We start from the raw sequence: 20,488 nt of genomic DNA on the forward strand, positions 1-20,488 counted from the left end.
CAGACCAAAGGACTTGCTCCTTTCTGCAGGGCTTGCTAGATATTGGAAGTATGTCGAGTGGCCACCACCAGCAGATGAGAGCTGGCAGACTGTCGAGAACTGGGAGAGACAACCCTAGTGGTGATCCTCTGCACCAGGGAAGCTCCCACGTCTGCTCCTCTGCAGAGTGATGGCCGAGACCTCTCCTAGCTGGAAGATGCTCCTGCTTCAGCAAGTGCCCCGCTCCCCACAGCCTCCCTTCCCTGCTCAGGGTGCTCCCAACCTGAGATCTCATCCTCGTTGTCCTCTGGGAAGTGCTGGCTGCTCCGCTGCTCCCACATGGGCGGCGTGTATTTCTTCCGTGTCACGTACTGGCGGCCAATTGTTTTCTTGGCATTTTTCACCAGGTTTTTGGAGAGCGTCCTGGAACCAGAGAAGAAGTTGAGGCCAGGTGACACCACCTCCCCCGCGTGCGTGACCACAGCCCAGCACGGCCAGAAGAGCAGCCCCTGAAGGGTTAGAGACACCAACACTCAGTCACACCGAGAGCAAAGCAGAGACAGAGGCATCCCTCACCACTGGCTAGAGGCATGGGGTCAAAATCACTGTCACCACAGGAGGGGAGATGTCACCTGCTAGCTCCCTGGTAGGGAGAAGATGGCTTCTCAGCTGTAGGAGGCCACCAAGCCAGAGGCAGAGCCTACAAGAGCCTACAGTGCTTGCCTTCTCCTGGCTGGATGGCGCAGCCAGGCTGAGCAGGTGCCCCAGCCTCCCGACCCGACAGGAGGCCAGCCTTGTCCCGAGCTCTAATGCCATCACCTCCACATGGGAGCTCCCATCAGCAGTGACCTGGCCTTGTCCCGAGCCCTAATGCCATCACCCCCACATCGGAGCTCCCATCAGCAGCGGCCTGGCTCAAGTCACAGCAGGGGACAGGGGATCCACCCCGGGGATGCTGCCAGCCTGCCCTGACACAGGGCTGCTCCTCACCAGGCAGAGGGGAGGCAACTTGTGGAAGGTGACCTGCTCAATGCCACATAAGGGACAGGGAGAGAGCGCAGCTGGGCTCAGCCACTCCCGAGGGCAGCCTGGGGAAAGCAGGGAAGGGACACCTTCCAAAACCCACAGGTGATTAGGCTGCATGGCTACAACAGGCTTTGCAGACAGAGCTCCAGCAGGCAGGAGTTGCTGAAGGCAGGAATGGCCTGCCCGCACGCAGGACCTCACGCTCACCACTGTCTCGGTGAGCCCCTGGGCTCGAAGGGGAACAAACGCAGGACCTGTGGGACATACATTAGCCAGGGAAGAGGCCACATCCAACCCAGGATAACAGCTACACTGATGCAAAGATCTCTAGAAATTCACCTTTATCAAGACGGGCCAGAGTGAGAGCAGCAGGTCCCTTGTTTTGCTTCACAAAGCAGATGGTGAGGAAAGCCAACTGCTCCCTACATTTACCAAGGGAGGGGAAGCCTCAGGACCAAGGGAGAATGCCGTCCTGAGAAAAAACGCTCAGGTATGGAGGCTAGGAACGGGAGGGCTTTCTAACCGGAGGAACAAGATTTGCAGATAGTGTGGGGCACTGGAAGCAGACTCGGAGGGGGGTGACAAAGCACACCTTGAAGTTCAGACAGGCTTCTGAGACTGTGCCCAGGCCCAGAGCTGGACCCGGCAGCTCTAGAGGTCTCTGGAGGTTAGCAGTACAGGCACAGCTCCCTCAGCATGTCCTGGGATCCACCAGTGCGCCACAGAGCACTAGGATGACTGACCAACCAACTGCCTCTGGAGGCCACGGTGCTGCGACGGTGACAGTGCACACCCCAAACCTGAACGTCAGACCGGCAGCTTGGAAAAGGGCATTCCCCGAGTGACAAGCCCACAGCCCAGGTCGCATGCAGAGCAGGTGAGAAGAAACCCTGGGAGCAGTGAAGGCTGCAGCCTGAGCCAATGCCACCTCGCAAGCTCCCGCCCAGGGTGAAGGCATCTTACGTGGTTGAATGGCCAAGGTGCCCAAGGGACATGACCCCCACTGTCAGGCCCTGGAACATATCGGTCACCTGCTGGGAGCTGAGTCACAAACACACGGGAGAGATGCTTAGACTCCAGGGCACACCAAGCGCGAACACAGCACCAACCAGACCCCAGCGCTACAGCGTCGCTGAACCTAGCCACCACGTGCCGGCACGGGGTCTGGCCACAGGTCAGCACCATGCACAGAGCTTTGCCGCTGCCCCTCAGCACTCCCCATCCTCCGGCACAGCAGAGTCTGCTCTCGTGCCCACTGGAACCTCTCCCATGAGACGTCTCCTCGGGGCTTGCACTGTTTTGGCCTGGGCAACAGGGCTGGGAATGCCACTGAAGCAAACACCCTGCTCCTCGAGTTTGACTGGTCCTCTGCGTGGAGCCAGGAGACCGCTACCACACGTGCAGCATGTCCCCCCACAAACAAGTGGAGATCCTGAGCAAGGAGAGGTCTGAGCAAGGTTGGCTCAGGGACCCTGACCTCCAGCTCAGGAGTCCACGCCCCAGCTTTTCTTGAGTGACCCCTGCTCAGCAGCTTGCTCTGGGTGGACTGGAGGAGGGAGAGGAGAAGCCCTGCAGTGCCTCAAAAGGGTCAAGCGCATCCCCACGTGCTGGTCTCCCCACGGCACGATGGCGCGGGTACCTGAGTGAGGGGTTCTTCTCCTTGGCCTTGGGCTGCATGGCTTGCTTGGGTGACTGGCCCACAGTGAAAGCAAAGGTGCCACGCACGTGCTGGGGGTAGCGCAGCTTGTGCAGGTGCTTCCTGAAGATCTCAGCGCTGTCTGAAGCCACCTCCTCATCAAAGGCAATCTTCAGCAACTGCAGGAACAGCAGAGAGCAGTCACGGCGCACAGCTGGGCCAGGGGACTGGGAAGGGCTCTTCCCACAGCACAGGGCAGAAGAGCTCAGATCCCAGTCGGGAGCAGCGACTGAGACGGGCACAGGCCAGGCTGCCCTGTCTGTCCGTCCGTGCCAGTTCCTCTGTCCCACACCCTTCCTCCTGCAAAGCACTCTGTATCCAGCACCTCCGCTCCTGTTGTGTCCCTAGACTCAGTCACCGCGGCTCTGAGCACGCAGACAGTGTTTTAGCTGCTCTCCTCCCAGCATTGCTTTACCTCCATAAGTCTCTCAAAGATGGAAAATGTTGAGTAACTACTTGCATTGTCACATCTCACCCTACGGTATCTCTCTCCAAGATGTGCTACAAGGTTTTGCAGTACCACCTCCCAGGGTGCTGCGTGGGGACGCCTCGCGCTTTTCTCAGGGTTCCAGCAGCAACTGGAGCAGCTGGAAAGGAGCCCTGAGCTAATGAGCAAGAAGTTGATCCTGCATACAACAGGACTGCAACTGGAGCACCTCCCCTATGAGGACAGACTGAGAGAGCTGGGGCTGTTCAGCCTGGAGAACAGAAGTCTCGGGGAGACCTCAGCCTTTCAATACTTAAAGGGGCCTACAGGAAAGATGGGGAGGGACTCTTTATCAGGACCTGTAGTGATAGGACAAGGGGGAATGGCTTTAAGCTGAAAGAGGGCAGGTTTAGATTAGACATAAGGAAGAAATTCTTTACTGTGAGTGTGGTGAGGCGCTGGCACAGGCTGCCCAGAGAAGCTGTGGCTGCCCCATCCCTGGAAGTGTTCCAGGCCAGGCTGGACGGGGCTTGGAGCAACCTGGTCTAGTGGAAGGTGTCCCTGTCCATGGCAGGGGGGTGGAACTACATGGTCTTTAAAGATCCTTCCAACCCAAACCATGCTATGGAACACAGCCTACTGCTTGCTCTGCAAAGGGGCCTCTGGTTCCGCCCCTCAGGTGCCCTGTCACCCGCAAGGGGTTGTCTTTAATCCCCCCAAACCACCTCAGCCTGGGCAGTGCCTTGTGCCAAGGGATGGTGCCAGCCGTGGTCACATACCAGCTGGGTCTCCCCAGCAGCGTGCTCCTCAGCTGAGACAGTGCAATGCAAAGGAGCAGCGCACAGCCCCACGCGGTCTCACCTGGAATGTGCACGAGCGCAGCTGCAAGCCCTCCTGGATGAACTGATCCACCTGGGCCTGGATATTGATCTTCTTCTCTTTGGTCAGTGAGGCGATGGGGAAGGATCGGATCACCACCTGCTCCCCCACTGGGCACAAGCACGGGAACAGGTTAGCCGCATCCCACTGCCTCGCTCCAGCACAAAGCCAGGCCACGCTGTGGCCTCAGTCTCCTCAGTGGCCATCACCACAGAGAGCCCCACAGGATAAAGCAGCCAGGCACACTGCAGCCAGTCCATGGCGACTTGCAGATGATGCCTAGGATGGGCATGAGTAATTTATTGTCTGCCAAAGGTGGACAGCAAGAGCAACCACCTCCTTTGTGGTACTGGGTGCAACCATCAAGCTTGCGGTGGTTGCGGCAGACCCCAATAAGACCTAGTGCTGGCTGGTCACTTGCCCAAAGCAACCACCTGAGGCCCTTATCGGCAGCTCCTGCAGCAAGGTGAGCTGCAGCCACTGCTCCAGGAGAGCTACCAGCCACCTCCTCCCCAGGCATCATCAGCCCCTGAAGACAGAGGATGTGGTGCAGGCAAGACCCTTACCCAGAGGGTCCGTGGGAGTGCCTTTGAAGATGATGCGGTAAGTGGTGAGGAAGATGGCTCCTTCTGCAGGGAGAAGAGGTGGACCACCAATATTCCCTCCAGCAGCTTCTTCCCGTCCATCAGGCATGAGGTACACGCGGAGCCCTTCCATCACACACTCCTCACCCACCAACAGGTTGGGACGCAGCAGCTTTGGCTACAGGGATGTACAATAGGAAGTTCAGACCAGTGGAAGGGGACATGATAGCCACACACAGCACCAGAACCTCTCCCCGGCTGCGGCAGGCCAGGTCCATACCTTCTGGATGGGAGGAAGCCTCTTGCTCTCCCTGTGCACGGCATCCAGTGTCTCTATGTGCATCTGTACAATATCTGCGGACAAACACAAAGGTAAGAGACTGTGAGCGAAGTCCTGCCCTACACACCACCCAGGCAGGCTGCCAACCTGCCCTGCAGCACTGCGTGTGCCTTCCCTTGGCCTTCCCACCGCTTCTTGCAGAACCGTCTCTTGAGCAGACCCCCCGCCCCGTTGATACGGAAGGGTCCCCAGCGAGGTGACACAGCTGCCCATTCCCAGCACTGCCGCAACGTGTATTACCAGGGATCATGACATGCAGCCCCTTGAGGTGGTCGTTGGTGACTCCACTCTCTGTGCAGACTTTGTCCACAAAGCGGTTGATGAATCGCACCACGTAGTTGGCCACATCAGAACTCTCTGCATCCTCAAATCCACTTTCTGTGTCATAGCTCTCAGCCACACTGCCAGCAATGCTGCCGTACAGGAGGAGGGAAGAGTTAACCCAGAACATCTCTCTGCTGCTGTAACTCACACCAAGCAGAGCCCAGAGGAGTTTCCACTCCTAATACAAAACACCCCTGGGGCACTGCAACCTGCATCAAACCCCGATGGCAGCTGAATGATCCAGATGCCCCAGGCACTGCACCGAGAAGCTCCCATCCCCAGCTCTGGTTGCTCTGGTGCCCCTGCAGCACAGCCCTACCAAGCCTTCCAGCCCTGCTCACCTGTTGGTGACGAAGCTGTTGCTGACACTCTCCACGTCCCCCAGCCCAGAGCTGCGGAGCAGGCGGTTCTTGCTAGTGTCAAGAGGCAGCAGCAGGTAGCTCATGCGGTTGGCGTAGTGGATGGCCTGGCTGAAAACTGTGCTCTCCTCCTTCTGGATGAGCTCCTGCTGTTTCTCTCGGCTCATGGTGGGCCAGAGCCTCAGCTGCTCCGACGCTATCTCCAGGGCAGACTTGGCTTCCTGTGGCCCCTCTGTGCTCTCCTGAAGGAGTTGGAAGCAGATGTTAGCCGTCTGCACAGACAGGGGACCTGCCAGCCTTCACCCCACTGTTCCCACAGGAATCTCCCAGAACCAGGATGTAGTCCCTCAGGCTGGTTCAGCACCCTTATCAGCCCGTGGACCTCTGGGGAGAGCTGCAGCAGTTCTGCAGGGACACTGGCACTGTGGCCACTTCCTCACCTCATCCGTGTGGTTCTCCTCGTTGTTGTCCAGGTACAAGGCTCGGATGTGGTTCTGCACATCGCAGTAGAACATGGCCTCCCAGAACTGGATGTTGGTCCACACCACATGCTCCTGCACACAGCTGTAGGCAAACTGCGTGATGCCCGGGCTCAGTTTCTGAGGAAGCAAAAGGTGGAAAAGAGCTTCATATAAACACGGCCTCTGTGCCAAGGTCTCCTCTCCAGGCAATCCTTGCTCTAGCCTGTTGCTGGGAGTGGCAACATACCCTTGGGCCTGCAGGAGGGACATCTGCATCACAGCTCCTCCAAGCATCCCCTGCAAACTCTCCTCAGACTTGCCCAGCACCCACCCAGAGCCCCGCAGGGCCTCACGCTACGGATGCTTTACAGGAGGTAGAATCTTATCTCAGCCCAGCTCGACCAACAGATTGGGCTGGCACTTCGGAGCAGCCCCAGTTTCTGAGCGCCCTTCCCGCAGGTGTTCCAGCTATCTTTGGAGCCCTGGGTCCAGAGACTGGTGCAGCCAGCCTGGCCAGCCTCGCAAGCGGTTGAAAGCTACTGGGCAGGACGTTGTACTCTGAGAAGCAGCGAGGGGACAATACGCCCTCAGGCTGGCTGCAGCGCAGGCTCCCTGTCCTTCAGCCTGTGGCCTCCAAGGCCTTCCGAGTCTGCAAGGGCCGCACAGGGGGTCAGGATACTGCAGGTACTCACTCGGCAGAAAGCGGTGACCAGCGGCAAGAGAGCGGCTGCAATCCCATGCTCGTCCATGGCAGTGCAGTCCTGGGGAAGAGCAGAGATGTTAAAAGGGGATTCGCTGCAAGACCCCCTAGATCCACTCCAATTCCTGCGCGGTGCTGTCTCCCACATGGGGAGACGAGCTCCTTCTGAAGCGATGCGCTCTCCCCAGCTCTCTCCTACCTGCAAACAGCAGTTCATCATGCGGATTATGAAATCAAACTGCTGGTGATCCAGCACCGCCCGGTTCTGCTGCACGTGCAGGTTCAGCTCCTGGGTCAGGCAGTGCCTGGCTGCTCGGCCCTTCATGGCACGCAGCACAGCAGGGAATAGCTGCAGAGGAAAAAAGAAGTCATGTAGCAGAAAGACAGGGCCCAGCGGAGCTCTGGTCAGGCAGTGAGTTCAAGGTCAGCACACAATGAGGAGGTGCAGGACAGGCTTCATGTCCTGGTTGTGCTGGCTGACACCAGGGTGTTTACAGACAGTCATCCGCACTCGGATGTGGAGGCGAACCAGAGCAAAATTCCGCATCTGGCCAGCTGGAGCACAGCCCTGGGAGGTTCCTGCTCAGGACCTCAGCCCCATTATCTCCGCGGGACAGACCCTTGGGGCACCGGGAGACACAGAAATAGTGCTAAGCTGGTGCAGTGGAGTGATCAGCCAAAAGCCCAGGAACACAACCAGGAGGAGCAGTGGAGAACATATGGCAACAGAGCTGGGCAGCAGAGATCGGGACACAGGCAGGGAATGTCCACTCCAGCCTGCCAGGGAGGAGCAGCAGAGCAACCCCCCGGCTCTACCCCCTCAACCACCTTCAGGGGCCCCCTCACCTTTTTGGCTTCTAACATTTTGTTTTCAAAGACGTAGGAGATGCAGTTCCTGACCACCTCCAGGCGACGGGCACTGTTGGCCAGGGCGTTGCCGTTGCGCTCCATGATGGCAGCTGGGGAGAGAACTGCCTGTTAATTCCATCAGGGCAGGACTTTCACCCCTGGGAGGGAAGAGACGGGTGCCCCCTCCCCTGCTCCACAAGGGCAAGGGTCTAGGCTCCAAGAGCTCATGCTGGAAGAATACTACGGGGCCTTCATCCATCCTCTCACACTGGCTGGTAAGACTCCAAGGAGCTCTAAGCAGCCCAAGGGGCAGAAGCCGACAAGGACAGTGCTGCTGCTTCTCCAAGGCACATTTTGCTCATGTGGGACCCTCAGATATGCCGTAGTATGAAGAGGAGCCAGCAACACCATGGTAAAGCTCCTCCTGAGCAGGGTTTCTCACCACAGGGAAAGGCCCTCTGCACACACGTACCAATGGGGGGTCCCGATGGCACCATGCATTTCTTCTCTGCCTTCACAGCAGGAGGAGCTGTCTGCAGCTTGGCAGTGGCCTGGTCGATGATCCACTGCACTGTCCCCTCATCCAAATGGGGAAAAGGCTTCTGGTGGAGACGCAGATGACAGCCTTCTGTGGGCTTCTGCACCTTGTGCATGGTCACCGCGGGGTACGGGTTCTCCTGGCACAGCAAAGACAGTTTCTTTTCAGGCGTACGTCTGTATCATGTGTCCTCTCCCAGGCCAGGAGCTACAGCAAGGCAGCCTTCAGCAACCTCGTCTGCTCTGAGGCCAAATGGCCTCCCAGCTGGTATCTACAACCCCCAAAAACCTACAGCCCTAAGGGCAGGATGTCTGGGCAGCAGTGCTGGCATGCTCTGCTCCCAGAAGCTGCAAGAGCAGCTCGCTTTGGCCCTGACCACAGCCACGAGCAAAGCACCATGCAGGAGCTCCATCCTGAGATGGCCAAGAGCCCCACAGGCACTGCTCTGCTTTCAGAGGACCTTCACTGGCCTGCCCTGGATCAGACGAGCACAGTTGCTGCTCTGGAGCAAAGGCATGGAGTGCATGATGCCCAGGCCACCTGAAACCGAGGAATCCCACTCCTGGGAGCAGCTCACACCAGGCCAGACACTTCTGCACACATCAGCAGGTGCCCTGCCACATGTGACAGCACAGGGTAGGACAGGATCACACACCACAAAGGATCAGTCCCAGCAAAAGCTTACAGAGGGAGGACAGACCAACCAGGGCTCCAACCCAAGCTCTCCCTGCCCCATCCCTTGGGTCTCCAAGACTCACATTTTTGTAAAGTTTCTCCGCCAACTCCTTGATGTGCCGCAGTATTTTCTGCTTGTTCCCCTCTTCTGCACGCATGCGCTTCACTTCGTAAGCCACAAGCTGGGAAAAGAGATGGGTGAGAGGGGCAGCTGCCTGCTGGACAGGATCTGGCCACCCTTCCCATCCCCTGGCTCCAACCCACAGCGCAATGCCGCAGCCAGAGTGTTACTGCAGATTCCTGGCTCATTCCCTCCAGGGGAAGGGAGAGCTGAGCGGAGCAAGGATGTGCGGGATGGTCAGGCAGGGGGTACTGCTCCCACACTGCTGCTTACCTCATCGAACAGGTCAATCGAGCGGTACGGGGCCCCCCGCTCAGTCACAAAGCCAGCAAACGCCATGCCCTCCAGCACCTTGGTGAGGAAGTCATCCTCCGTCAGCCCCCTCTGCCCAAGGAAGGCTGCCTGGAAGAGGGGAGAGTGCACACTCGTCAGCAGCGCTGCCCAGGCATAAGTCACTCCAGTTGACATGGCAGTGTGGGTGATGCTGTTACTGCTGCAAAGAGCGGGTGCCTGGGTGGCAGTGGGACCATGCCATCTCCTTCCCTGCCCAACGTCAGCACAGGGACAGAGTTTGCACAGAAACCTGTGCCTCTGGCCTGCAAGCGAGAGGAGCATTTGCAGCAGGACACAGTTGATGGCAAGTGAAAGGCACAGCATCAGCCCCCGTGTGCACCCCAGGGGAAGCAGGGCCACAGCGTCCTTTGGGAGCTGTGTTAAGGACCTCATCCTGAGCAACGCTTGTTCACCTCACCTCTCTCCTGACCATGGCTCTGAAGGCACCTCTCACCATCCCCAGGAGCCCAAAGCACCAGGTTTCCCGTGTCTGCAGAAAGCCCTTAGGACTTGCCCCTCAGCTGATGAGCATGGGAGCTGACCCCACCCAGAACCACCAGCTATGGCACATCACTTGCCTTCAGAAGCAGCTGGTGGGGAACAGCTTTTGGTCCTCCAAACACCCTTGCCCGCTCGCTGCACACTGACTCACTGAGTGGGACAGGATGAGGATGCTACGCAGGGACTGCTCTTCCGCAGCCCTGACGACACTACGGACCTCTGGACCACTATGCCACCTACACTCGCCCTCCTCACCCCTCTGCAGAGGAGCTGGAGCAGCCTCTTTCCAGGGGAAGGAGCCGAGAGGTGCAGAGCTTGGTACTGGAGTCACAGGCACTGCACCAGAACATGGACTGCTGAGTGCCATGGCCCTAAACCCACTGTGAGAGAAGCACAGATGTTGCTGTGACCAAAGCAGCTAAATAAGTGAAACTCAGGTTATTCTGTACCGCATACTGTTGCTACACAGAGTGATTTTTATGAAATGGAAGTTCATTATACTTTATTCATTGTAAAGCAGTTTTATGAAAGGACATTTTCTCACATTTACTGCATGTTTATGATTTTATGGCACTAGTGAATCTTTGTCAGGCACCTGTTGGGAATCTTTATTGAGCATAAAAATATAGCTCAAAACTCCTATGAACACACTGCTGACTCAGAGACGAGGCATTTTACAGCGCAGAGCAGCACTGGTGATGCACGAGTCCAGGCCGTGCACAGTGCGTGCGTGCTTGCATGCGCTCTCCTGGCACACTTTTGTAGGTACAAGGTGTTGCCCCCTTGGCCTTACAACGGGCTGGGCAGAGCAGGCAGGCACAGGCAACAGGAAGGCTCCTGCCTGCTTGTCCTCAGTGACCTTGACCATGCAGCAGGGAGGGCACAGATGTTTGCAGGTTGTGTGATGTGGCCACGGCAAGCTGCAACACTTGAGTCCCTCTACTCTTGCTCCCACAGTCTGTTGCCTTCTCCTGTGTTAGGTCTTCTCCATGGGTACCCAAACTTCTCCCTGCTCTCCCTGCCCTCCCAGCCTTTCTGGTACAGCTAACACCCCAAAAGCACCAGGGGAGGCAGGCCCTGCCTTTGTCCTCTTCCCAGATCTTAAGAAAATCCCTAGCTCCAGGCCAGGATGTGAAGGACAGCTTCCCATGAGCCTCAGAGGTTGCTTGACACCAGGCACAGGGGACACCAGCTGCACTGCATCTGACCACCCACAGGCATAAACAGGGAAGCACTGTCTTGACCCATGAGACCTGGGGATGGTCAAGGACAAACACGGGATGCAGGTGGACCCAGGATTGGCGTAGGACAGGTCACTTGCTGGAAACACAGGACTGTCTTCAAGATACAGCTGTATTAGTGCACACCTCTCCACAGATCAGCTCTCCCCAACCTCTGCCCAGCCCACCTCAAAAAGTTATTCCATAGGACAGAATGAAAAAACAATTCTGCCGTGTGGACAGGAGGCCGTAGAGCAGGTGGAGCCAAGTCACTGCAGAAACAAGCTCCCTGCATTCCCTTGCTCGCCAGGTCCCAAAAGCTTCCTCCCTTCCCCACCACACAACTCCCAGAAGTGGCTCTTTTCCCTCTGGGAGCTGCTTCCCATCCTCAGACTGAGGCCAGGCTGGTGGACCCGGCATGCCAGAGGTGCCTGCACACGTGTGCCCGTGCCAGCACCTCACCTTATGGAATCGGATGACTGGCTCAGGATGGATGCGGATTATGTGCAGACACCAGCGATAGCCTTGAAGCAGCTGTGCAAACAAGCGGAGGAAGACAGCACGGATCTCCTTATCCTGTGAAGAGGGAAGGACAGCATAGTCAGTGTGGTCAGGCAGAGGGTGCAGACAAGCCAGCTCATGGGGGCAGGAGTTTACACCCAGCAAAGAGGCAAGGGGATCAAACCACGTGTCAGGGTCAGGTTCTGCTGAGCAGGGCAGGAAACTCAGCAGAGATTCCAGAGAAAAAGGTTGGATTCGCTGTTCTGTCCCCCCTGCACAGCACCCCCGATGCTGCACACAAGAGGAAAAAGGAGCTCTCACAGCCCCAGGCTTTGCTGAAGTGCCCGAACATTTGGTGTCTGTCTCCAGTCCCTTCTCCAGCGCAGCAGTAAACCCGGTAGCCCCTGTCCATGGGCCAGCTACCGAAACGGCACTGCTGGCTTCCAGGCCATGGCTCAGAGCTGTGGCCTCAGTGTCCTGGCTGTACTGCGCTTTGCCTCCTAACCTCAGCAACATCAAGATGGAGATGGGCTTGAAATTGTGCCTGTCTGCTCCACACCCAAGAAACAGGGTGTCCCAGGAAGGACAGCAACCTCGCAGGAGGGGTCCCCCTTCCTCCCCGCTCCGCTCACCTGCATTTTGAGAGAAGAGGCAGAAATCGTTGAAGGGGGGAATGCAAGATCTGCCACCTCCAGCTCTGGGTCCAAGACCTGCACAGACAAGGCACAAAGCACACTCAGGCACAGGCCTGGGAGGGGGTCTCTACCTTCACAGCTGGAAAAAGCAAAGCATCATTCCCCAGAGACCCAACAGCACCCACAGAAAAAGTCCAAGGGGCTTGAAAACAAACCTACGTGGCTGGAACCACCAGGTATCAAAAAACCCTCTGCTGTGCAAGGGAAGCCTCAAGGCCTGACTCTTTCCTTGTGAAGCCCCGCTGCCCAGAGCCCAGACCTGGGCACAGCTCGGTGGGCTGAGGGCAGTGGGGAAGGGGGAGCCACTCCAGCTCTGCTGGGGAGACGTATGCCGCAGGAGGGCTGGGGGCTCAGCACAGAGAGGCTGCAATAGAGCCACCCCCCCATCTCCCCCCAGCCACAGGCGAGGAGCAGAAGCTGAGGCATGCAGCATTTGTTTGGCACGGCTGTCCTGGGCCCACTCTCACATGGCCAGCAGTCTCTGGGAAGACATGAGCAGCCAGAAAAGCTTCAGGGCGGCAGCTGCTTCCTGCCCACAGGCTGCGAGCCAGCCGCCCGATTCCCAGAAACCTTTGGCAGAAGAACCCCCGACTCCAGCACTACCATGCACCGAAGACCATCAGGATCAGGAAAGGTCTCCTGTGACACGGCCAGCAGGACTCCCAGGGTATGGACCTCTGCTCTCAGAGGAGTCCCTGCTGCTCCATTCCCAGCAACCCCTGGAAACGTGTCATTCCCGAGGTGCTCACACCCCGTGGATGGGGGAAAGGCTGCAGCACTTACCATAGAGAGGGCTTCCCGGGTCTGCTGGAGCAGTGGTTCAGGGAGCAGGGAGATATGTACACATTCTGGGACATTGACTGTCCCACCGTCCAGGTCTGCGATAACAACATCCAGCTGGAAGAGGCAGGACAGGCATGAGAGAAGGCCAGGCTTTCTGAGACACCCTCCCCACCACCTCCTGCTGGGTGATGGAGAGCTAGCGAGGGAGTAAGCCCAGCTCAGGAGAGGAAGGTTTGGGAATGGTGTCTGTCTCCTCTCCCATCTTCTGTGAGCAGTCTACTAGCCCTCAGTGGTTATTTTCTCTTATCTATCATCGCCAAACCCTTGCATTTGCCAACACACAAGCTATAAAGGGAACCCATCGCTTCCTGCAACGAAGGTGGCAGGGGGAGGACAACCTGGCAGGAGAGGGATGAAGGTCTGCTCAGCAGGTACATGCCACATCTCTGTGACACCAGACCCCTCGGTACCTTATCAGCCTGGGTGAGCTGTGAAAACACTGACCCTGGCCCAACACAGAGGCGATCCTGCTTAACCAAAGTGGCGCGCTGCAGTTCGTTCAAAAGGCTGCACGAAAGCTTGCTTCAGTTTAGATCAGACTCATTACGCTTTGCTTTAATTCAGTTTCTAAACTGAAGTCTGAAGTGCCAACACAGCCTCCTGGACCAGCGCTGCCAGCTGACTTTCCAAATCCAACCCTCGGTTAACCCCAGCTGTTTGCGTGCAGGCTCTGCAGCCCAGAGCCCCATGATGCAGGGCCCAGCCAGCCCTGCCCGGCTTGTGCAGCACGCCTGGACTGCAGCCCGGGCTGGCCAGCCCGAACAAGCAGAGCCTGTGCAAGCCGGTGCGCTCAGCCTGCTGACCCAGGCACTCTCAGAACAACATTTGCTGCTATCTGAGACTGTTGGCACACAACCTCTGCTGCTTCCTTGAACTGCTTCTGCTCCTGGCACAAGGGACAGGGTACACAAGTCTCACCAGCTCCTGCGTCTCCGACTGGAAGATGGAGTGGACTCCGATAATGAAGGGTGTCGGCGTGCTCAGTACCTCAAGGAGTTGTGCAGGCAAGATGGGCACGTACGTGAAACTGCAACCAAAAAAGAGCATCGCTGTAGCCAGTTGAGCCCTGCTCTCTACCCAAGCATCATCCTCAACACTGGCAGATTTTTTAGTAGGGCCTGTAGCAATAGGACAAGGGGGAACGGTTTCAAAACAAAAGAGGGCAGATTTTGATTAGATATCAGGAAGAAATGTTTTGCTGTGAGGGTGGTGAGGCACTGGCACAGGCTGCCCAGAGAAGCTGTGGCTGCCCCATCCCTGGAAGTGTTCCAGGCCAGGCTGGACGGGGCTTGGAGCAACCTGGTCTAGTGGAAGGTGTCCTGGCCCCTGGCAGGGGGAGTGGAACTAGATGGTCTTTAAGGTTGCTTCTAACCCAAACCATTCTGTGATTCTAAGATGCTCTGGCCCTGGTCTTATAATCTAAGTCTAAGCGAGGGAGAAGTTTCCAGCAGAGCAACTGAACTCCAAAAGAAAGCTTTCTTTGAAATACAAATAGCCTTTCTGCAGCCTCAGGGTACGGCAGGCCAGTGTGGAAACAGTGCAACAGGCACTGGCAGCAACAGTGGCCTGTCTATCTTGGCTGTCCTACCTGGGTGATGTGCAAACAGCCCCAGTGGTGCCCAGTCAGTGAGCCAGTGTCCCCTTCCCTGGCCAGGCCCCGTGGGTCAACAGCATCACTCGTTCCCCAGGGTTGGGGCAAGGGGGGTGCCAGCCATCCCATAGGAATCACCGTGGCAGCTTGGCCACCACCACCGGCATCTTAACAACAGCCCTGTATGCACGTGTCCTTTCTAGGGAGGGCAGAATTTGCACCACAGCTTTCTGGAAGCCTCCCAGTGTTCAGCCCCTCCATTCAGCAAGACTTTGCACCTGGGGCTGGAATGGAGGGCTGCCAGCAGAAGCGATGCACTGGGGCTCTGTGCTCTGCTGCAACACAGCTGAGAGAAGGGAAAGGGGATGGATTCTGGAGAGATAAGCACCTCTGGCCTCTCCCACACGCACCATGGGGTGATCACGCACTGCTGGACCATGTCCCACAGCCTGACAGGTTTGCTTCCCTCTGTCAAGAGCTGCCACAGCTCAGAACAGTGCATGCTAGCTGCTCCTGGAGCTACAGACACTGCTGATAATGCCTCACTCCACGCTTCCAGTGCTAGAGCTCCAGTCTTGCCCTAGAGAGGAGGGAGGGCAAGGGTGGGAAGTTCACACCCTTTCGCTGCTGTGGACGCACTCTGGAATTACATGGCTGTGCATGCCAAAGGCTTCGGGAAAGGGGCTTTTAGCACAGCCAGGATCTGTGGGCATTCACCTAGCTGACGCTTTGCCAAGAGTGCCCAAAACGCAGTTATACCAGCTATGAAACTAGGAGGCAGCAAGGGTGTGAAGCGAAGGGGAGTCAGGACAGCCAGCACGGGCTTGGCAGGCAGCTGTGCCCCAGCTGGCTCTGGGGTGCTGTTGGAGCACCAAGGGGCTTCAGGAGCTGTGGGTTCCCTCACCTGTACTTGAGGGGGAACATAAGTGCAAGGAGAGCCCGGCAGGCATCGGTCAGCCTCTGGTAACTGCTGGAGAGAAACAGGATCTTGTGTTCAGTAAGCGCTGCACAGAAGAGATACAGCACATTGGTGATGCCTGGGAAGAAAGGGAGACAAGAGCACTCAGAAACGAGGGTTCCCCTCTCATACCCCACCAGAGACTACCAATCCCCACCCCCCATCTCCACATTCTGCCCAACAGAGGAACTCAACACCCTCCTGAAGAGCCACTTTGGGGCCGCCCAGGTACACGCTCCCCCAAGGAAGCCCCTCTTCTGAGAGATGCTCAGCAGCTCCCTTGAGCTGCCAGTGTCCTTTAACCAGAGGCGCAGGGCTACCAGCAGCACACCTCTGGGCACTCCCTCCTGCTACCCAGGCTGTTTCTCATGAGATCTGGCCACATGTCCGCAGCCGAGCTGCCAGACTCCTGCCCTCCTGGGAAAGGGAAGGCAAAGCGGGGCCAGGGAGGGCTCAGTCTGAGGTGGCTGCAGCTGGAAGAGAGCCCTGAGCTGGCAAGCCAGGCTCAGGAGCACGGTGGGAAGTGACGTGCAGGGAACTCCAGCCCAGGACTCAGCCAGCTGGCTTTGGCACTGGATGCGATGAGAAGGAGGCATGGGGAGAAGTCTCACCAAGCTGGCGGAAGAGCAGGGCCACGCTGCAGCTGCTGACAGGAAGCGAATCATTGATGGGTGTCTGGATCACCTGCCTGTCCCCTGCTCCCAGCGAGATCGTCCTCTGCAAGAGAAAACAGACTCAGTCACTGGGCATCCACCCAAGCAAGAGGCGACCACAAGTGTGAAGGACAAGCCAGCTGTGTGCCGCCTCTCCAAGCCGGCAGCAGCCTGAATACCTGCCGTGCACAGGGCCAAGGCCGCCGTGCCCTCGGCACAACCCTCGCAGCCAGTGGGGCAGCGTGTCCTACCACGGCACACTGCCTCATGGCAGCACAGCTGGAGCAAGGCTGCTGCAGGAAGAGGGAGGAAGACCCTGCAACAAACACACACCGTGTGCCTGACTGGGGCCACAGGCTAAGGGGAGGGATGAGACCTGCCAAAACAGCTGGCATGAACAACTCCTCAGTGGCTGACCACGAGACCTGCACTGGAATGTAGCACACGAGAGCTCTCCAGGACCACGCAACCAGAGCGGAACTGTTCACCTGTGCCATGCCCAGCCAGCGCTGCCAGGCAAAGGAGCAGCACCAGCTCCGCAGCCTCTCCCGTCAGACAGGGAGTGCCCAGGCAGTGCCCAGGCAGTGTGAGCAGGCCTGATGGCTCCTGGTAGAAGGGCTGGGGACAGACAGACTAGGCACAGTCTCATTGCTTCTTCTCCAATACCATTTTTTTCCCAGACCTAAGCTCATTCCCAGTGGCACAGGGAACACAACACATCCCCACCCTCTCTCCAGGCCGCAAGGACTGGGGCAGGACCAGATCACTGGCCCTCTTCTCCTCTTTCTACACCTCTCTAGGGAAAACACTCCCCTGCAATAGCAGGTTTCGCCATGCAACCCACCTCCTTGCTCAGCCCCCTGCAGCCGCAAGAGCTCACGCCACCACAACAGCCCAGATATCTGCTTCTGAACCGCCCTTCTGGCAGAGCAGAACAAGCACCCCTGACCTGGTCTTCCAGACCTTCCAGAGCAGGTCACCATGTTTTCACAACCCCCAGGGGAGCGTGCTCATGGAGAGGCAAACAGTGCACAGCCAGCCTGCTGCGGGGCAGGAACGCATCTCCCTTCCCCGGCGCCCAGGCACACGCTCCCCGCTGCCCATCAGCGTGACACAACGCAGACACACGCACAGCTGAGGGTGCTCTGAGACTAACAGTGCCCGAGCGTCCACCGCTGCACCAGTGGCAGCCTGTGCCACCCTCCAGAAGAATAAAAGAGAGGTCGCTAACGAGGAGAGAGACCCAATGAAAGAAAAGGTGTGCGTACCGCTGCTTCGTCGTCCGCGTCAAGCTGAGATAGAGACAGACAGAGATAGCACAGTCAGTTAGAAACACACAAAGACAGCAAGACAACAGGGAAGACGAACACAGGCAGAGGCCAACAACAAGCAGGGACCAATAATCTCGGAGAGGAGAGATGCACACACGCACAAAGCAAAAGCAAGAGCTACCACACTGGAAAAGGGTGTCTGGACACAGCAGGAGAACAGGTAAAGCACGGGAAGGGAAGTGCCACCAACAGACTGTCCTTCCCGTAGCACACTACTTGTTCCCACAGCATGAATTGATCCTGCAAGAACCGGGAAGTGATAAATAATTGTGCCAAAAAGCACTGTTCAGCGAGCCACAGTGGCTCGAAAAGCCACCCTGTCTGAACAGTCTCTCCTCTCCCGTAATGCTGCTTACACGTCCCGCTGGGGAAGAACCAGATCTGGGCAGATCGCGCAGGAATGCTATGGCTCTCGCCCTCAGCCAGAGCAAACCCAGGATGCTTGGCACAAGTCACAGCCCCCTGGGTGTGGGCAGCACCCTGCTTTCTTCTCTGGAGGACTCAGATATGACTGGCATCCATCCCCCTCCTGCAAATACCAGGACCCGCATTGCTCTGGATTATTAAAGGAAGCACCGAACCTATGGCGGGAGCCCAAGGGGCACCGCTCCTGCCCAGCAGAAAGCACCAGCCCAAGAAGCCTGCACAGACACACAGGTTCATGACAGCAGCCTCCTCTCATGGTCACGGGCTGCAGCGGTGGAAGAAAGCTGTCTCTAAGCACCAGCAACCTGCAGTGCTGCCCCAGCCTTGCAAAGGCTCCTCCACTTGAGTGCAGCCTGGGTGAGAGAATTAGATGGCATTTCTTGCTGGGGGAAGTGGAGCTCAGCTGGAAGTGAAGCCACTGCAGGAGACAAGTGCACATCCACAGTTACGTTCCAGGCATTAGCATGGCAGAAGAGCTCCAGGGCATTACGCTGCTCTCTCTGAATGCTTCCTGCCAGAGGGTCCAGCTGGGCTCTCTCCACTTCTGTCAGCTCCGAGTCAGCTCCAGTTAGCACTTCCCTACCCATCCACTGCTCACACGAGCGAGTGAGCCCAGCTGGCCTTCCTAGAGCAGGAGGAGGACTGCTAGAGGAACACATGGCTCAGAGGGGAAAAAACAGGAGGAGAAACTGAGTTCTGAGCACAAGCGAGGCTGTTGCTCCTCAAGGCCTGTCCATCAGAGATGCTGGCCATACACAGGCAGAAGCCAGCGGTTTGGAGAGCTCCAAGCTGCTCATCTGGCAAACGTTAGCCTTGCTTGGCCCGTCTCCCTACAGCTGACTCGTCCCTGCTCTCACAGATGGCCCGTGACCACTTGGCTCTGGAGCAGCTCTCCAGGCAATCAGGCAGGGCTGAGCGGAGGCGCAAGACCTCCCTGAAGCAGGAATGACCAGAGGCCATGGCGATTGTTTGCACAGATCGATCAGTGACTACGTAAGCCAGCTGGCAGTCGAGCCACCCAGTACTCCCTCCTGGAGAGAGCAAGGAGCCCAGATCAAGCTGCCTAGTCATGGCAAGCTGCAGCTAAGCAAAGCAGCAAGATCTTCTCAGCTGATGTAGTTGCTGAGTGGCTCCAAATCACAGAGGTTTGTTGTTTCTACTTTTAAGCACTTGGGAAGGCACTGCCTGTGCTAGCCAAGCACTTGTCAGTAGCAGTGTACTGCAGCAGCTCCTCAGTTGCCAGTGCACCAAGCCAGACTCTGCCCACGAGTCAAATCAACCTTGCTCAGCTCACCCCAGCACAGCAAAGCCAGAATACAGCTGAGCAAAACATCCCTGCTTCTGTCAGAGCTGCTCAGGAGGCAGAAGCACAGATAGGTAAGAGGGAAGGGGCAGGTGACCCACCTGAGCTCCGCCAGTGATGGGGATGGTACATGTCAGGAGGTTCCCGATGACATTCTCCAAGGACACACTCAGTCCGTCCACGTAGATGGTATAGATCAAACCCAGGCTGTTCTGGAGAGGAAAGCACAGCACAGCTGAGCGTCGGGGTGGGAAGCAGATGCATACAGGTGCAGCTGGGGAGGCCCTCTAGTTTGGAGCACCATTGCATGGAGGGGTTCCTGGTACTTGCTTCCAGACAGAAACACACCCTGTGACAGTCAATTCTCAGGTGTAGTGCTTGAGGTCTTCCCCCTCAGACCTCTCACAGTGAGTCCTCATCAGCAGAGTCAGGATATTAGCACGTGCTCAGCTTGCTTCCAGCCAGCAACACCTCCCCATTCCAGCACTGACCCCACCAGAGCTGTCCCCAGATGCGTCCCTGGGCTAGAGCTCAGAAGGAGCAGTACAGAGGTGTTTCAAAAAGCTCCACAGACAGAGGTGCCTGCAAACAGCTGGACTTCCCCAGCACCCCCAAGCACACCCAGTCTCTGCAGATTTGCATCGGGTCTCCCAGAAACCCCAAGTAAGGGATGGGAAGGAGACTGACCTCTCCACACAGGGCTTCCCAAGACACCTGTCCGGGCCCTGCTCTGCTTGCGGTCTGCCCAGCGTTTGGACACTGCCCGTAACAACATGCTTTAACTTTTGGTCAGCCATGAACAGGGCACTGAGACTAAATGATCATTGCAGGTCCCTTCCAACCAAAATATTCTATTCTATTCTGGAAGCAACACCAGCTCCAGTACAGAGGGAGTTAGGGGGCACAGGCACAGGGCAGCATTCAACAGAAGCTATAATACACAGATGAATAAGGAATTTGAGGAATTTGTCTTCAAGGCATCCTCTGGGTGTTGTTTTTTGTTTAACTCAAACCATCTCCCCATGTCAGTAAGGAAAAGAGAAAACAAAAATACTGATGCTTTGGAGAGAAGGGGCCAGGCAGGCTACAGATTAACCGAATGAAGAGCAAGCTCACACTCCTGCACATTCACAAACAGTGGTGAAGGCTCCTGGGGTAATGTGTGTATGGCTTGA

At 57.2% G+C, this 20,488-nt stretch overlaps 1 protein-coding gene across 9 annotated transcripts in view; it reads right to left on the reverse strand.

Moving 5' to 3' along the window:
* SBF1 (SET binding factor 1) overlaps window positions 1-20,488 on the reverse strand; it is a 98,656-nt gene that overhangs the window by 21,413 nt on the left and 56,755 nt on the right. For 5 of the 9 annotated variants that reach the window (XM_080392781.1, XM_080392788.1, XM_080392786.1 and 2 more), the window contains exons 5-27: window positions 19,415-19,525; window positions 17,522-17,545; window positions 16,212-16,317; window positions 15,547-15,679; window positions 13,970-14,078; window positions 12,992-13,105; window positions 12,146-12,223; window positions 11,475-11,588; window positions 9,232-9,360; window positions 8,921-9,019; window positions 8,097-8,301; window positions 7,622-7,734; window positions 6,975-7,124; window positions 6,768-6,836; window positions 6,055-6,213; window positions 5,597-5,856; window positions 5,172-5,344; window positions 4,872-4,945; window positions 4,574-4,769; window positions 3,990-4,117; window positions 2,645-2,820; window positions 1,969-2,046; window positions 263-402 (exon numbers count right to left, since the gene is read on the reverse strand). In XM_080392781.1, coding sequence (XP_080248907.1) covers window positions 263-402; window positions 1,969-2,046; window positions 2,645-2,820; window positions 3,990-4,117; window positions 4,574-4,769; window positions 4,872-4,945; window positions 5,172-5,344; window positions 5,597-5,856; window positions 6,055-6,213; window positions 6,768-6,836; window positions 6,975-7,124; window positions 7,622-7,734; window positions 8,097-8,301; window positions 8,921-9,019; window positions 9,232-9,360; window positions 11,475-11,588; window positions 12,146-12,223; window positions 12,992-13,105; window positions 13,970-14,078; window positions 15,547-15,679; window positions 16,212-16,317; window positions 17,522-17,545; window positions 19,415-19,525 — 2,938 coding nt within the window. The remainder of the gene's footprint in view (window positions 1-262; window positions 403-1,968; window positions 2,047-2,644; window positions 2,821-3,989; window positions 4,118-4,573; window positions 4,770-4,871; window positions 4,946-5,171; window positions 5,345-5,596; window positions 5,857-6,054; window positions 6,214-6,767; window positions 6,837-6,974; window positions 7,125-7,621; window positions 7,735-8,096; window positions 8,302-8,920; window positions 9,020-9,231; window positions 9,361-11,474; window positions 11,589-12,145; window positions 12,224-12,991; window positions 13,106-13,969; window positions 14,079-15,546; window positions 15,680-16,211; window positions 16,318-17,521; window positions 17,546-19,414; window positions 19,526-20,488) is intronic. The other 4 variants (XM_080392787.1, XM_080392789.1, XM_080392783.1 and 1 more) reach the window with 3 other exon arrangements.

The sequence above is a fragment of the Falco punctatus genome, assembly GCF_963210335.1.
Source record: "Falco punctatus genome assembly, chromosome: 6".
Classification (NCBI taxonomy): domain Eukaryota; kingdom Metazoa; phylum Chordata; class Aves; order Falconiformes; family Falconidae; genus Falco; species Falco punctatus.